General features: G+C 37.1%; 1 protein-coding gene across 12 annotated transcripts in view; it reads left to right on the top strand.

Moving 5' to 3' along the window:
- ARHGAP12 (Rho GTPase activating protein 12) overlaps window positions 1–16,883 on the top strand; it is a 75,238-nt gene that overhangs the window by 43,700 nt on the left and 14,655 nt on the right. For 9 of the 12 annotated variants that reach the window (XM_068173122.1, XM_068173081.1, XM_068173114.1 and 6 more), the window contains 4 exons: window positions 3,683–3,808; window positions 7,056–7,130; window positions 9,854–9,915; window positions 11,519–11,600. In XM_068173122.1, the coding sequence (XP_068029223.1) occupies window positions 3,683–3,808; window positions 7,056–7,130; window positions 9,854–9,915; window positions 11,519–11,600 (345 nt within the window). The remainder of the gene's footprint in view (window positions 1–3,682; window positions 3,809–7,055; window positions 7,131–9,853; window positions 9,916–11,518; window positions 11,601–16,883) is intronic. The other 3 variants (XM_068173131.1, XM_068173107.1, XM_068173061.1) reach the window with 1 other exon arrangement.

The raw sequence follows: 16,883 nt of genomic DNA, 5'->3' as shown, positions 1-16,883 counted from the left end.
TCCCAGTCTTTTCTCACTTAGCCCACTCAGTTCCTTTGTTCCTTTGTCTGGCTGAAGATGTTGCTAACACAAACCACGAAGATTCTTTTTTCTGGTTCTTAAAACTGACAGATCTGTGCCATCTCTGTGAGAATGGGGACAACTGCTACAAATAACTTGGAGGTGTTACATTTGTTTCAGCCACAATTAGGCTAGGACAGAGCCTTGAGCCATGCCATATATCAGTTTAAAATTAAATGGAAATCATTCAGCCAGTTGAGAAGATAGAGGCAAAGTTACTGAGGCAAAGAAAGCCTTTAAGTAGCTGGAGAAGGTATTGAACAAATTCAGCAATGAAAAGAATACTTTGTCACCTAAATTTACACCACTGGTGTCCTTGAACTACAGCAAGAGCTGTTACAAAAAAAAAAAAATCCCTGTTTTGCTTAGTGTGTGCAGTCAAAGAATGAACGATTTGCTCATGTGCCCCCTGTGTGATGAGAGATGCTCCCAATGAAATGGGGAACAAGCTGGGGTGTTGTGCCAAGAGGGGTTAGTGTAATGGGACAAATTTGAGTTTGTGGAGGATTTCCACAAGGAGGATTTCTCAAGGAGGATTTCCAAGGACAAATTTGGAGTTGTGTTCTACGTTTAAAAAAGCTTTAGCACTAGGAAAATAACACTGCACCCTAAGAAGATGCTGTTAAGGCATGTGGTGTAACAGGGGTTGTCCCGCCAGGCAATGTGTAGTCTTGAATGGGTCAGTTTTATTGCAGAGGACAGCCTTGCCTGATCTCTTGTCTTCAGGATCACACCAAGTCTTAGGCATAGAAAGCCTGCTTATGGTTATGTAAAAACAAGATTTTGTTTGAGGGAAGGCAAGCTCAGCCTAGTTTCTGATAAACAATGGTAAATACTGCAAATGCAGTAGGAGAGAGAGCAGCTCCTGTGCAGGTAGGAGTGCTGTAGAGTGTCAGGGAACCAGACCTGAAGCTGTTCTGCAAGGCTGTTTGGACTGAGGTTGGGTGGGGCAGAGCAAAGGGTAGCAGGGTGGTGTCATCCAACCAGGCAAGCCTTCCAGCTCTGGCCAGTGGACACTGCCTGGTCTAGAGGATGGTGAGTTCTGCTGGACAATGTGGAGAAGGAAGTGGTGCCTCTGTCTCCTTCTGATTCTCTTTGGACATCACAGACCAATTCATGTATTTTAAAAGTTGGAGGCTTGTCTTGAACCCAGAAACACAAAACTTTTTGTTTCCATATCACCCTTCCTCCTAGTGTGTTTTAGGATTTATAATGAATAAAACAAACAAAAAACCTCATAGACATCTGAGAAAAAAAAAGATTTACTTGAAGTTTCTATTGTGAGAAAATGGGGCAAAAATGTCAAATGTTCCCTTTAAAGACTTGTCAGTTTACTAACACTGTTTGTATCACCAATGCAAATAATTTAATCTGCTAAAATGCATAGAGCTCAGTGTTCCTGAGAGTTATTAGCAGTGCTTTGTTGATGAGCTCCATATACTGTTGCTTTGTTTTCTTATTAAATATGTTTATTAAAATTTAAATTTCATGTTACAGTTCCTTTTTCCTTCAAGGTGGGGTTGTCTGTTAGAGAAGTTAACTCCTGTGGCTTGTGGTAGTATCCAAGGAACCGTTTAAATATAGAGCACATATGCCCATATCCTAACTTTTAAAATGCACTTAAATTCAAGATAAATTACTTCAAAATACATCTTTGTTTATTCAATTCCTTGAGTTACTCAAATGGAAAGTGCATGGAAGATCTCCATAAATAATGTATACCAGTGTCAGTAATGTGTAAATCTATTTCTGAAACAAACAGTTCTGTTTCATAGCAAGAAATGTGTTGGAATTGCCCACTTAAATGGGTTAGAGCTGCTGCAAGGAATGCTGTTTGTTGCATCCTTTGTGATTTAGACATAGTTTGCTGGAAATTGTTTAGATTTTAGTTTTGCTGGCAGGCAGTTTTGCTGCACATTGGTTGCAGGAGCTCTGGCAGAGTGGGTATTTCCTTAAAAGAAAGCAAGCTAGCACTAGGGTCCTTTCAGCATGTATCACAGCTCAGCTTTTGATTTAACAAGGAGACAATCTGAGAGCTGGTTAAACCTCACCACTGTGGGGAAGCAGTTGTCATGTGAAGGGAAATGTGCTGAAGCCAGTACAAAGGCAGGCTCAGAAGTGACTTTCTGCAGTGACAGCTGATAGGTTTCTGTCTGTACATGAACTACCAAATTTTATTCTCAGTACTGCAACATCCATTTACTTGGGAGTGTTTTACTAGTCTTGTGCATATTAAAATAATGTAACAAAATGCTGAAGTTATTTAGCTTTTAAGCATCTGTTAGCTTATTGGAGCATTAACTCTGTTCATAATAAACTACAAAGCTAACTCAAGCATTATTGTGAGTGCTATAACAGTAGTAATGCTGGTTCTTTATTTGGTCAGTAAATAAAACTGTATTATGCAATTTTAGTTAGATTTAGTGTTTGTGTTGTTTAGGTTAAACCTTGCCATGCTTTGTTGGTATGTGCAGGTATAGGTTATTCTGTCTTTGAACACCTGAGGCGCTGAGCTTATAGCAGGAATCAGAACCAAAACTGTGGAACTCAGTGTCCTTGCAGAGATTATTGCTTTAGGTAAAAGGGACTCTTCACTTTTCTTTGTTATTTCCTACTAAGTGGATTCTAGTACTTTATGTGACTCCACAAATGCTGCCTTTTCTTTCTGTGTGTGGATTTTAGTCTTTTGATACTGACTAAAAAGAATGAGATTTTAATAAATCACTCAAAACCCCCATACATAGATGTTGTCTTTTCTTGTTTGTGTTTTCACTATAATGCTTTGTCTGAAATATTTTTAGAGTTTTTTATAATGTATTGTTATGATGTAAAATGGCAACACTATTCATGAAAAATATTCTGCAATTGTGAGATCTAGTGAAATGCTGGGTCTTTCTCACAACCCTCACATTTTCTCTGCGAGTTTGCACGCTCTTGAGTTACTAGAAAACCTATGTTATGATAAATATGGTCTCTCCGTGGTTATTACAGCTCAGATAGGACTTAAAATTATTTCCTGCTAAATATTTATCTTCCATGCTTATGGAATGTGTACATTTGTATGTGGTAAGTACATTCCACACCAACAAATTATTTTATAAGCAATTTGATCTGTTTATTCTGAAAAAGCAAGTCCTCAGCCTTGTGTCTTCTCTCCTAGGCATCCCAAATCTTTGGGTCAAAGAGAGTCATACCAGGCAATCATAACAATCTAAATATCTTACTGCAGGATAATAGATTTTCTTTTTCTTACACAAGAGCTGGTCAGGTGCTGCAGTACTGTCAATGCAATATGAAGAGTGGCTGTAATTCCTTGGTGGTTCTCAGTACCTGGTGGGTTGCAAAATCAGCAGCATCTGCTGCAGAAGAAATCAAACATCTCTCTGCCAATTGAGTGTATTATCCCAACACACCAGTCTTAGTTACTGCTTCAGAGAGGACTACAGGAGAAAGGGCAATTCTTGAAGACTAAATGCAGAATAAAACCAAGGCTGTTTTCTTACCCCTGGGTCGTGATATCAGCAGTCTGAAAGTTTGCACTATTTAGGCATATGAGTGGTATGTCCAGGTCTTGTTTGCATGAATTAGATTCTACTTACAATTTTATTTTTCTTTTCTTTAGTATAATGCTTCACCACAGCAGCAGAGAGATATAATAAAGAGTAGGAGTCTGGACAGGAGGCTACAGGAACCAATAGTTTTAACAAAATGGAGGCACAGCACAATTGTGCTGGACACCAATGACAAGGTAGGACCAAGTTATCAGCATGCTGAAAGGTCACTTGTTTCTGATATGTGTCATATTTAATGTACCAGAAGTTACTATGCCTGAATTTCTGAAATTTCATTTTTCTTTTGGTCTCTTGTATCATTGTGTATAACATGCAGTAAAAACAAGGGCTGTTCAATAACTTCACTACTGTTACTTTGTGAATAGTAGCTCTTTTATTGTCCTTGATGTATTTTAACTAGGGTTAGTTCAGGGGAAAAGCTGTGCATGGTTACAACAGGGTTGTAATATTGTTATTGAAGGGCAGAGGACAGTACTGAAAGTGCTGAAGCACTTGGCTTTGATCCTCTCCACAGCTGACCTGGTGTTTAGTTTGAAAAATGCTGTGGGTCAGTAACAACAAAAGCTATTTTCTGCCCATTCTTAGGGCGTATTCTTTTTGGGCTGTTCAGTAAGAGGTGCTGTTTAGGCCAGCAAGGAGACAGAACCTTTCCCTTGCTCTCCCTCTGCTTTGACATTTTCTTTGCCATTTCTGCATTTCAGGCCATTCTGCCTGGGGGTCAGGAGAGCTGATGTGAACTGAGCAGGGAGGAACTGAAATGGGTGCTGTACAGTGGTGACATGCTGGTTTCTGTAACTTCACTGCAGTCCATCCCAAGATACCTGGGAAATGAGATAATTTGGTAGTGCTGAAATCTTAGCACAAACTTCTCAGATTGAAATACCAAGAAATGGCATTGTAAACTCCCTTTTCCTAAAATTCTGAGAAAAAAAATTAAATGACTGCAGATTTGAAAATGTAAGGAAAAGCCTATGAGTGGCCTTGTGTAATCACAGATGTCAAAACCAAAGTTGAATGGACAAAACACAGTAGTAGTAATAACAATGGATCTGCTGCCCAGAACATTACTTGCTCGACCTGTTGTATCCATTTTAATGGACTTGCTTTCCGTGAGTTGACTTAGCTCTTCAGAACAGGATTTATTGGATTTGATCTTGAGCTTTTGAGTTGTCACTTTGGGATATATCATGAGTGGTGTTGAGGAGGCAGTGGGCTGTGCTTGGCTGGAGACTTTGCACCTCTTGGCATTAATTCAGCTCCAGCGATTCTGAGATCCCACTGCTGCTCCTTTCCTCTCCCTCCTCCTCTTCCTCTGCCTCATGCATCCTTCTGTACTCAGTGTGTTGTGGCACTCCATGAGACACAGCCTAGATGGAGCCCTGATAAATCAAAGCTGAGTGGACACTTCTAGCCTCATGTGCAGTTTATGCTTCACAGGTATGAACGATTTTGTTGGAGATAGTTTGAAGTTCTGGCTTCGCTTTTAAGGAAGACTTAACTTTTTATTTTTTGGCATAAGATGTACTGCTGCTTTGGGAAGAACTCTATGTAGTGCTGCACTGAATGAAGAAACTTTTGTAAAACATTGAATAAGAGGAGCTGTTTACATTTCTTCAAGGCTCAGTGTTCACATATTGAAAACTCAAACCTAATGAAGCAAACATGGAAATGCACAAATGTTATGGGTAATAACCAAAAGAAACTCTATTTGAGCTGCATTTGTGAAGTCTTAAGTCAGCAGCCTAAAGCTCCTTTAACAGTTTCCAAACATGTAGGCAGCATGTGTTTTTTATTGGTAAGAAGAAAAGAGTTTAAATGAAGCACAACATTAAGGCTTTGACAAAATTTAAAACATGTAGTGGAGCAATAAACTAATGTTTTATGGAAAGACAAGCAATTTTTAGTTCATTAATGCAGCTGTTTTATTACCACTAGCAGGCACACTGTTAATATATTCTGCTTTAAATTAGTATGTAGAAAGGGAATGTTTCATTACCGCAAATACTGGATTTCTTGTTCCAGAGTTGCTTTTGCTGTATGAAAGCTACCTCAAATTCAAATGAAATAGAAAGGAAAGCAACTGGTATTTGTCTGGATGGGCACATGAACCCCAAACTTTCTTTTTAGCTGTCTCCTAGGGAAACTGTTTTCTGTTTATTTTCCTTATGTGTTTTTTTTTCCTGGAAAAACAATGGAACTTAACTGTATGAAAGTAGGGCAAAAGAATACTTGAAATGTGTCAGAGTGAAAGTATGGGTTGCCAGGGCTCATGAGAATTTGACATACTGCTTAACAGTTTATTGGCTGTGGCGCATATCTGGATATAGCCATCAGCTAAAAAATTTGATAAGCATAGGAAAAAATACCTTCCTGGGAGGGACAATTGATTTTCTTAGTTTGAACTTTTTTTTTTTTTTCTTTGCAGACATCTGAAAATATGGAACATTTAGGCTGTTCTACTTAGGACTGCTGAAGTTCTCTGTTATTATGCTAATAAAAGAGCTAGTGGGTCACTTCTAGGTAGATTTGCAAGTGAATTTTAAAGCACAAGTGTGCAAAGTGCTGTGTAATGCTGCAAAAGCAAACTGGGTTTAGGAGAGCTATCAAGGGATTTAAAAAGAGAGAGGGGGAGAAATGTGCTAACAGTAACAGAGAACAAGTGATGTTTTTCTTCCATTTGAGATTCTTTACCAGATTTTCAAGCAGTGTATTTGTGCAAGGCAATCATTACTTCAGAGAAAACACACATGCCTTTTTTTTTTGTTGTTGCTCCAGATGGGCAATTTTTCTAGTTTTCAGAGATTAAGTATTTTATTTTGGTCTGTAGTTAACAGTTCAAAACACAACCCCAAATCTCTAGAGATTTTCAGTGTTTGATTATAAGGGGATTAATGATCATGAGTCACAAAAATTAATAAAGTTGGTATGTGTTTTTCTACGTATAAAATTTTTTTATGCTAACCTTGTATTTACTGTGTATAACCACACAGAAACATATTGTATTATTTAAAATAGTAGTATTTGTATATGGTATGTTGTAATCAGCCATTATTTTAAATATACATCATAATTTGATAGTAATGTCATACAAAAATCTACCCTTTGCAAGGATGAAGGCTTTGCTTGAAGCTGATGCAGCATGTTTTAACATTTTTTTCAAATGGTTATGTACTAATTAACCCAGTTTGAGTGTTGTCTGTTAACCTTGTAAGAACACTGTTTAAGTAAGTTTAGAATGTTTAGAATGAGAATATTATGAATGCCTAAAAGAAGTACTTTTCTAATCTATGAGTGTGTAAAAAGAAAGAGAGAGAAAGCATCTTTAGGTTAAAAAAAATAAAATAATTGTGTGAAAGATAATAATATTAGTAATATTACTAATAATATCAGCATCTGTTAACATTCTCTATTTGAATTTTATAGGAATCATCAACTGCGTCTAAGGCCAGTTTTCCAGAAAATGAATCATCTCCTTCTTCACCAAAGCATCAAGCCACAGTCAGTATGCAAAATGTTTAAATAAATAAATAGATGTTGTAGAAACTGAGCTATTCATGATTAGAGAATTGAGGGCAAGCCTTCTTGTTCTTGGGAAAAATAATGGGATAAAACTATTTGAAGGCTTTGCATTTTAAAAGGAATGCATTACATCCAGCTCTGCTTTCAGGAAAAGAATATGAATGTCCTTGGTTTAAATGCAACTTAATGATAGTAGATTAGTAAAAAAATCACTGTGGCCAAATTGTGCTTAATTATGTAAAAGTCAGTTTGCTTCCTTCAACAGTCACATCTCAAGGAGCATCTAGAAAGGTAAAAACAGAAAATTCCCCCTCCTCACAGAATCCCTCACTGTTAGTCAGTAATAGCTGATATCTAATTTTGGCTTGTGTTTCAGTCTTTTTAAAGAGACATAAAGGACCTGGCATAAAGAAACTGTGTCCCTTGATTTAGTAGAATAAATTCTGGGAGAAAAACCTTAGCCTGCTAAATAGCTTTTTTAATTTCAGTTTATTTTTTAAATGTGATCATTCCTTTTTAAACAGTGGAAAATTAATAAAAAACTTCATTTTTCTAGATTTTTTAAAATATTGGAGCTGTACTACAGTAACATTGAAATAAGTAACTTGGTCAGTTTTACCAGCCCCTTGATAGGTAGCTCAGGGCATTAAAAACACAAATTCTCCTGTTTCTTTCTTACTCTATATGCAGGGGAATAGTTCTCTGGCTTAGTCCTGATAATCCATTCTCACAACACTTCAAACAAATTTTCAATAAAATAAACATTGTTTATTAACAAGCATAGCTGATAACCTTACACAAAAGCAATTATTGTTGCATGTGATCTAATTTCATTAAATATGGCTCAGATCTTGAATTTTTGAAACTGTATTTTGTGGAAGAGCTCACTCCTGATTTAGGTAATAGAAAAAAACATCTGTATTTTCTTTAGCTGTTCCCTGGGATTCAAATATTCCAAAGAAAGCTAATGAGTTTTGATCCTTAACCTGCTTTCCTCTTCTTTTTCTTGATTCCATTAATTTTCCCGTTACTACCCCCTAGTGTTGCTGCTAAGTAGGGCAGTATGATGCTTTCTCTGGAACATCCCCACTGGTTCCACTGTGAGTAATTGACTAAAACCATGATTTATTTTGGGAAGTGAGCACAGGTTGTTCTGTCACTGTGAAAGTTGGCAACAGGCTGTTCTGCTTGTTAAGAACCTGTTAAAGTTGGTTAAAAGGGTGCAATACATGGGACTGCTGGTCCCTGGTCCACATGGATCACAAATAGAGTAATCTAAAGAATGGGATAATTCACTTGTTTGGCCTTTTGGAAAGTGGATGAGGGAAGGGGCTCACTTCTTCTGTTGAAAACACCAGTTTTGGAAAATAATGCTTATGTCACTGGCTTGGAAAAGCATTTCAGCCCGGAGAAGATATTAAACTGAGTAAGAGCAGCAGTTACCACTGGACTAAAGTAACATCTGATCCACCAGCTAAAACCTTGATAATGTGTCTTTTCTGTATTTTATGTGCTGGGCTTGAATTATGCAGGTAGAATTTTTAAAGTCCATGAAAAACAGATCTATGTCTCTGATAAGAGTGTTGTCCATGGTATCCCAGCAAAAAAAAAAAAAAAAAAAAAATCTTCAAAATTGTATTGTGCAGTTATGGTCCATTTAATTTTGAGATTTAGAGGAAAATTCTGAAGAGGATCTATCTTCTGTTTTCATTGGATCTAGAATTGAGGTCATTTTTTTAATGATAAAACTAATTTGGATCCATTCCCTAGTTGATTGTTTAAACTATAGCTTATTATACAAATTAGGAACTGTTAGAAGCTGTTACTGAAAAGGAATTGATGATAAAATAATATGGCATTCTTCTAGCACCACTGGCTGGTCAGACAAGGCTGGGGTGTCAGAAGAAAATGGTAGATTTTGATACCTTATCTTAAGGTGATGGTTTAAGTGAGTCTTTTTCTCCTAGAATGCTTTTTGAACATTCCTTCATTTTATTATGAGAGACTAGAAATACTCCAAATATTTGAAACTTGCAAACAGCCTTCTTGTTCAGCAGTGTTCTTCTCCCACCAGTCACTGACTGGTCTTCAAATTTTTTTGTAGGCATGCTAATATAGATTGTTTTCATCAACAAGACATAACTAAGTAGTTTAAAATTCTGGTATTTTCCATAGGGATAGGAAAAAAGAGGACATCAAAGAAATGCTTCACTCTTCTGTTTTTAACATGATTATGTTAATTTTTTATGCACTTCAACCATGTTTTATTTAAAATCAGAAATTATATTAAAATTAATAGGAAGAATTTATATGGGAATCTAGACTTTTTTTTTTGTCAGCCACCTCCTTTTTCAGTAAAGGACTACTGTGCTATTATTATATTACTATTATGCAAATCACTATAAATTTTACATTCATAATTTTCACTACTTTCACAAATTATTTAATTTGACTTGTCCAAAGAACCTTGGTCTTGATGGAAAGCTTTTTACCCTCTGAATGGTAATAAGTACCTTCCCAGAGGAATTTTGATTTTGCTGATGTCTGAATATTTAAATCTGCTTAAAGACAGTTTCTTGAAGTTATGACATGAGCAAAGATGGCTCACTGCCAGAAATGGATTATTTGGTGGATTGACTTCTGTGATGTTAATAGAAGCAGACTTTCTTTTATATTTATTATGTCTTACTTTTATCTTACAGGGTCAAGAAAAGTATGGATTATTAAATGTGACAAAAATCACAGAAAATGGGAAGAAAGTTCGGTAAGTCTTGGACTTTAAAAGTGCACGTGCTTAGGATTTATCAAAGGTCTTTTTATTATGACAGCATACTGGGGTTTTCAACTTCTTACTTTTTGTCTGAACTTGCCTTAGAGGTTTTCCTGTGTGACACAGCTTAACCTTACCCCATGTGTTTGTCCCAGTGAGCTAAAGCTAATGGACTGCAGAGAGCCAGAGGCTCATGGATCAAGGCTTCACACAGGCCAGCAATTTCCTGAAGGTGTATTGATGAGAGACAGCTCTTTAAAATGGGATTGGTTGCTTGATTTACTGAAGAACAAATCTGTGTAGGCTATAGTGTGTCTTGTTCCTTGGATAAAATCAGTGTAAGAGGAGCTTTCAGACTTTCACTTGCTGTCCTTCAACTTCCAAGGGGCGTACATCCATGTGCTCCCTGATTCTTCCTTCACTGTGCTTGTGAAGGGTTTGGAGCAGTGTATTGCCCAACATCAGTCTCCTGTAGGTGATGAGTGGCCTCATTTCTAACTTTCCTCTGCGTCCCAGGCAGCAATTTGCACTATAAATCATAATGTGTAATCAGGTGATGCTGTCTGACTACATTTCTGGTGTTTTGAATCAATGGCAAATACTGCAGAGGTGTGGCACATCCTCAGAGTTAATTTAGATTTGCTTCTTGCCTCTTTTCCCCTTTTTATTGTTTTTTGGTTAATACAGTCTTTTAGATCCAATAGTTGGTTACATCTAGTTCAGTGTTTCCCAGACTTGTGACACGAAGCATGCTTGTTCTGAGGATTAAATAGCCAACACCCAGCTGTTATTGTAGACCCACCCTGACCTAGTCCAGTGTGGCTGGGCAGCACATCTGACCTTCAGTTTGGTTCCTCAGAGCTGCTTCTAAGAGTTTGGTAGGGCTGGCTAGACAGCAGTGTGTGAGCTGCTGCTGGTACAATGTGCTGTCATCATTTACGTTGCATCTGCTGGAATCATTGATCTGGATTGTTGCACTGCTGAACACAAAGATGCATTGTGGCCATCCTGTCACTTTGAGATCTGTTAAATAATAATTCATGTTGGGCAATGTGAATAGATATCCAAGACTTGTCAAGATTTTTTTTTTTAATAACCTCAGGAGGATGGGTCTGCTGGCATAAAATCAAATAGTCAGACAACTGAAACAACTCGTTCTTTCTCTTAATTTTTCAGATGTGTAGGAAATACTTTTTGCCAATATAAATGAACTTATTACATAAACATGGGACGGTTGCATCTCAGATCAATGAATTTCAGAACTATGCAGTAGTTTGGCATGATCTGTTAAGTAAACAGGGAGCTGAGCGTTCCAGATTGGCCCCTTTGAAATTATAATTGCATGGTGTTTCTCTTGGTGTACTGCTTCTACTACTAATTAGCTTTGTTTGATTTAGACTTTGATGGTCAGGGTGGGATTGTTAACATATGTTTCCTTCCACAAATATGATAGCAATTAAGACTTACTGATCCCACTAATGACTATATATATGCTTAACTATATTAACATACAGGTCAGCTGAGCAACAATGACCGACAGTTTAAATATCTACTTTCAGAGTCAATTTATTTTATGTTTGTTTACAATTATTTACAGAAAGAATTGGATGTCATCATGGGCAGTGTTACAAGGGTCATCACTGCTGTTCACTAAAACCCAAGGAAGTGGAACTGGCTGGGTAAGCCCAGGAACAACCCCCACCCTCACTGAAGTGTTAGTCATATAAAGCACAATAAACTAAAGCCCTCTTATTTGCAGGGCCTAAATACCTATGTATACATACACCTAACCCAGAAAAAAATACCTGTGTAGAAGTTGGCAAGAAAATGGTTAAATGTAACCATAATGTAATGATGATGTAGAGCAAGAAGAAAACCAGTTATATGTATGTATTTTTGACAGGCAAGAAACTGATAACATTGAGGTGCTCCTTAAGCTTGAAGTTATTTCTCCAGGCCAAATACTTTTGTGTTCTTTACTAATGTGTTTGTCTAAACAGTTTGTGTGTTTTACCATTCTTGGATATTTTTTTGTAAACTCCAGGTAAGTTTTGAATGTGATACATATAATAAAGAAAATAGTCTGACACATGGCTTCTTGCATTGGCCTATTTGAGCAATGCAGTGTTGTTGTCTTATGATTTGGTCTTTTTCTTGCTGGATTCCATATTTTGTTCTAGGTCTTCATAGTGCATGATGAGTACTTGTACTTATTTTGTTGTCTGATGAAGACCAAAAGAGAAACATCACACGGAAGAGGATGATTATTCAATTTTTTTATCACCTCTAGTGTAAAAGCACTGTCATTAAATTTTCTATATTCATCCAGCTACATTCCTGCATTAATAGGTATAGAAATGTCTCTTTATCTATGGCTTTTGTAGCCTCTTTTGGAGGTCTGACATTAAACTGTGTGGATCTCCTGTAATAAGTGAAGACAGGCCAGAGCCAGTGTTCATTATTTCCATGTATTGTCTTGTGAATTCCAGCAAAATTGCCTCTTACAGATCTGTGCTATCTTACTGTGCTTCACTGGTCTTTCTACTTGCCTCACTTTCTCCTGCTGTGCTTCATTATGGATAATGAATTTAAATTGACAATTCCTTTCTATAGTATTGAGGTTTTTTCAGACCCGTAAATATATTTTTCCCTCCTTCTGTAGAAGGGGTGGTTGGAAAAAAATAGATGAGGATGGATAAATAAAGTTTGGAGTAGAAGAGAATGAAAAAGGTAAAGTTGGGCAAGATGATCAAGCAGAGGGAGGAAAGAAAAACCATAAAGATGAAAGGCATGAAAGAAGGTAAATTCCACTGTACGGCAGGAAGTGGATTTTGGTGGCTTCTGTGATTGACTTTTGTAGCCAAAGATCCAAAAAGTGTTTTAGTTTTACAGATATTAATAGGCATATTGCAAGGTAAAAGTTCTGCCTATGTAACTAGTCAAGTTCCAAAATCTCAATTACAGCTACTAATATTCTTAATTCAGGTGTGGCTGTAAATCAAAAGAACTGTCTTTTTCAACTGTATATTGATATAATTAAAACAAACAATACTAAACTGTTCATGAATATATGATGATGTTATAAATTATGTGTGCCCAAATTAATTATCCATAAAATAATGGATAGTAAATCATTGCATGATTTATGGGCACTAGTGTAAGTCATGTTATACCAGATAGAATAATTAAAGAAAAAATCTTAAAAAATAAATCTAAAAATAAAAATGCATAAATTCTTTTGATAATCTAAATGGAACAGAAATCCCATAGTCAGAGTATTTCTGTGAGACACTGTCAACTGTGTGTACTGTAAAGCAGTAGAGTAGGGTCAGCAAAATAAATATCAACAGCACAGATAGAATAAAATGAAGCTGGAAATATTAAGCAAAAATCTCTTTCAAGCACCTAATGTTTTACACCTGCATAATCATAGCTGACTTTGTAGATATGTAATTGAGTGTTCAGCAAACACTCTTCTTGGTCTCTGTAGGCAAATTTTTTTTTAGGTATTCAAAATTCCACCTCACCTCTCAAACTTTGTTCTGTGTCCATGTTTTAATAAGGTGAAGTCAAGTCTAACAGTTTGACATGTGATAAGAATTACATTTCTTCTTCACCTTATGAGAATATTTAGCATTTGCCTAGTGATTGATGTAACCATATCTTCTTTTTTTGTGCATTGTTTTTTGACTTCATCACTTTTCTTCCTTTTTCTCATCAAGTCATTTTGCCAAGGGGGCTCAATTCCTGAGCTCTTGCTCTCGCTGCTTTCTTCTTGGAAAAATGCTCTCAGTCATCGACCTGCTGTCACCTATGTAAACTCTGCCCAAGTTTCAGCTATCACTGTATGTGTTCTTGTTGCATGCCTCTTGTCACTGTAAGGCTATTTGCCACTAATCCTGAAAGTAAACTTGAATTTTTCCAAGATTTAGTTTTGACACTTCATATAACAGCTCATGTATCTTGTTTGCTGTTTTTGAAAGTCATCCAAGGTGCAAATTAACACAAGTTTATTGCAATAATCCTGTAATTGTTCCACTGGAACTAAGTAGAAAGTGTATCTGGTTCATTGGTGCTAGAATTATAATCCCAAATTTGCCTACTATTTGAACCACTAGTGCCTTAACTAATAAGCAGCATGATATTCTGAGTTTTTTAACAGATATTTTGTCTGCTTCATTCTAACACAACTAATTTGGAGTCTTTGTATGGTGCCTATGATATCTTTGATACAATGGTTTACATGTTGTTTGATAATTGTAGCTGTAATTGGAATACCCAAAAATGTAAATGTTATGCATGAGGAGGTGAAAGGAAAAGAGCACAAGGATGTTCTGGCTATATTCCACATACAGAAAGCTGATGTAAATTTGTAGGATTTTTTATATGTAATTTAAGCATCTGATGTTATGTTTTGAAAATGCCAAGCACAGAAGAGCTGCCTATCAAAAATTCATTAAATAACCTTGTGTTTAAAATGATGCAAATGTCTTTTTCTTGTTTGTGAAATTAATTGCTCTGTATGTGGAAGCCTAGAACAGGTAACTTGTGAACAGTTTGGTAGCCTTGTAAAAGGCTACCTATTATAAGGAGATCTTGATGTTTTTTAAAAGTATTTTTCACTCAGTTTTTGTGTGAATGAGATGTATTATTGTCAAAGTGACAGGGCTTCATAAAGCAAAGAAAATGGTAACTGCTTAGAAGGATTCATTTGTCAGCTTTCTGTATCAGGGACATGTCCTCAGTGACAAGTACAGTGGTGGCAAACCAGGCTTCTAAACTTCCCAAGCATCAAGGAAATAGATGCTCTTCAAGATTCGTCTGAGCAAACTCTTGTTGATGTTACACAACTGTGATTGTAGCCAAGGTTGCTACGTGTACATTGCTGCAGTTCATCAGTATTGCACTGCTGATTATGCAGGAGCTCAGATGCTGTTGTGAAAACTTCTTGGAATGCAAATGGTCCTATCAGTCTGGTTTAAAAACAATCATTTTGCTGTGATGATAAATAATTTTTTTTTTTTTTTTTTTTTTTTTGCTTAAGCTGTAGTTTTGAAACTCCCCTGCCAGCCAAAAAGGTGCATCTGTCTCCACAGCTTTCTTTCCACAGTCCATCCATGGATGAGGAGGACTTGGAATGAAAACATCCTGCCCAACTCTAATTAGAAACAGAATTGCAAGAATGTCAGGTGTCATTTGTACATCCAAAGTCTTAAATAACTTCCAGTTCTGTTTCTAAAGAATGCTAGAATGTGTCACTGTACAGACTGTGTGGTTTGTCCCTGTGCAGGCTTCCAGGACTTGGAGAAAATCCTGAAAAGATTGAAAAGGCCTTGTATTTATTGATGTCAGTACACATCTTCAAGGCTGTCCTTAAACTGCACAGCATCTACTCTATCTAAAGCAAAGAAAACACCCTATTCTTTCCAAAAAGTTACTTCTCCCATACAACCAGCATAAGTACATCCCATGATTATGTTTTTTGTCTAAAAAAAAGTGTCAGAAGTGACTGTAGGACAGCTTTGTATCTAGGACAGCTGGCAGCACCACGTATAGACCTCTCCCTCTTTCTGTCTTACTCTGCTGCCCTTTCCAAAATTCTCAGACAGCTCAAAAGAGAAATCCAGTAAGGGTAACGTGTCTGCTCAGTAAGAGCTGGATTTCTCTTGACTGGTGCTTGATAGGTAATACTCTGTTTTGAGAAAGCAGACTTAATATCTGTGTGGCAGCAGATGCAAAAGGAAAGGGTTTTTTTTTGGCTTCTGTCTTCAGGAGGGTTCAGTTGCCTTCAGCAGCCTTTGTGTGCAGGTTGTTTGAGCAGCCCTGTGCAGCACTTGCTCCTGAAAGCTTTAAGGAGGGAAATGGCTTCTGGCATCTCATTTTCATAGATCCAGGAGCAGAAAAGAACCTTGACAGGAAAGCTCAAAGGAGAGCCTGCATGGTTAACTTAAAATGTCCTTGAATAAAAAGGTTGTGACAAATATGTAATGTGTTGGTGTTTAATAAGACCTTTGCAGGGTATTTGGATTATTTGCCTGAATTTCCCCATCCTTGGATTTCACACAGCAGTTTGGCCAACATTTGAGTGAAGGAGTGGTAAAAGTCTTCTTTTTTTTTTTTTTTTTTCCCCTTTTGGCTTTAGTTTTTGCTTTCTTATGTGCTTCTCTGAAATGCTGAGGGGAGTCAGGCCAAAAAGGTGGGTACAGTGTAAAGCTGTAGGAAGTAGTGCTGTAACCTGTCAGGTGTGGATTCAGCAAGCTAATGTAGTGGAGGGCTTTTCTTTTGGTCAAAGCAACACTGACAGGTAACATTATTTTCTTGTTATGTCCTGATGTCACCTGTAGGAAGTCCTGTCCTATGATTCTCAGCATCATGTGGGCCATGGTTTTAACTAATCACCCCCCTGCCCCCAATCCTGTGGAGGACTTTTGCACTAGTTTCCTGTTCTCTCCAGTGCCAAACTCTATAAATTGATTTAATTTTTTTTCCAACACACAGCAAGATTGATCTAGACTGCCAGGAAGTGCATCTGGGACACTTTGGATGTGTGTGCAGCAGTTATGTGACTTTCTCTTGATTGGGCAGCTGCTGCAAGAGCCAAAATGGCCCAGAGATTGTTCCTGTGGATTCTGCTGCTGAGCTGGGCTTCTCTCAAAAGCTCTACTATAATTAATAAGAAATGTTCTTGGATGAGGTATCTGAGAATTAAGTTAGAAAGTGAAGGGTGATGGGAATTTTTTTCCCAAGTGCTAATTGGCATTGGGTGAATTAGAAGTACAGCCCTGTTCTGATATTTCATGGGTAAAATAAAGAAGTTAAGATGCTGCTTTCCATTCAACACTTCATTACCCTTAGGACTCTAGATGTGGAGATTTTCCAGTGGTAAACAGCCTTTCTGAAACACAATTAGCATTAATTAACATCCATGCTGGGAGTTTAATCAGAAGCAGCAGATTAGTCCT

This window comes from Anomalospiza imberbis, chromosome 1 (genome assembly GCF_031753505.1).
Source record: "Anomalospiza imberbis isolate Cuckoo-Finch-1a 21T00152 chromosome 1, ASM3175350v1, whole genome shotgun sequence".
NCBI classification, from domain to species: Eukaryota; Metazoa; Chordata; class Aves; order Passeriformes; family Viduidae; genus Anomalospiza; species Anomalospiza imberbis.
Note: the sequence above shows the minus strand (reverse complement) of the source record. Positions and strands in the feature narration are given on the sequence as shown.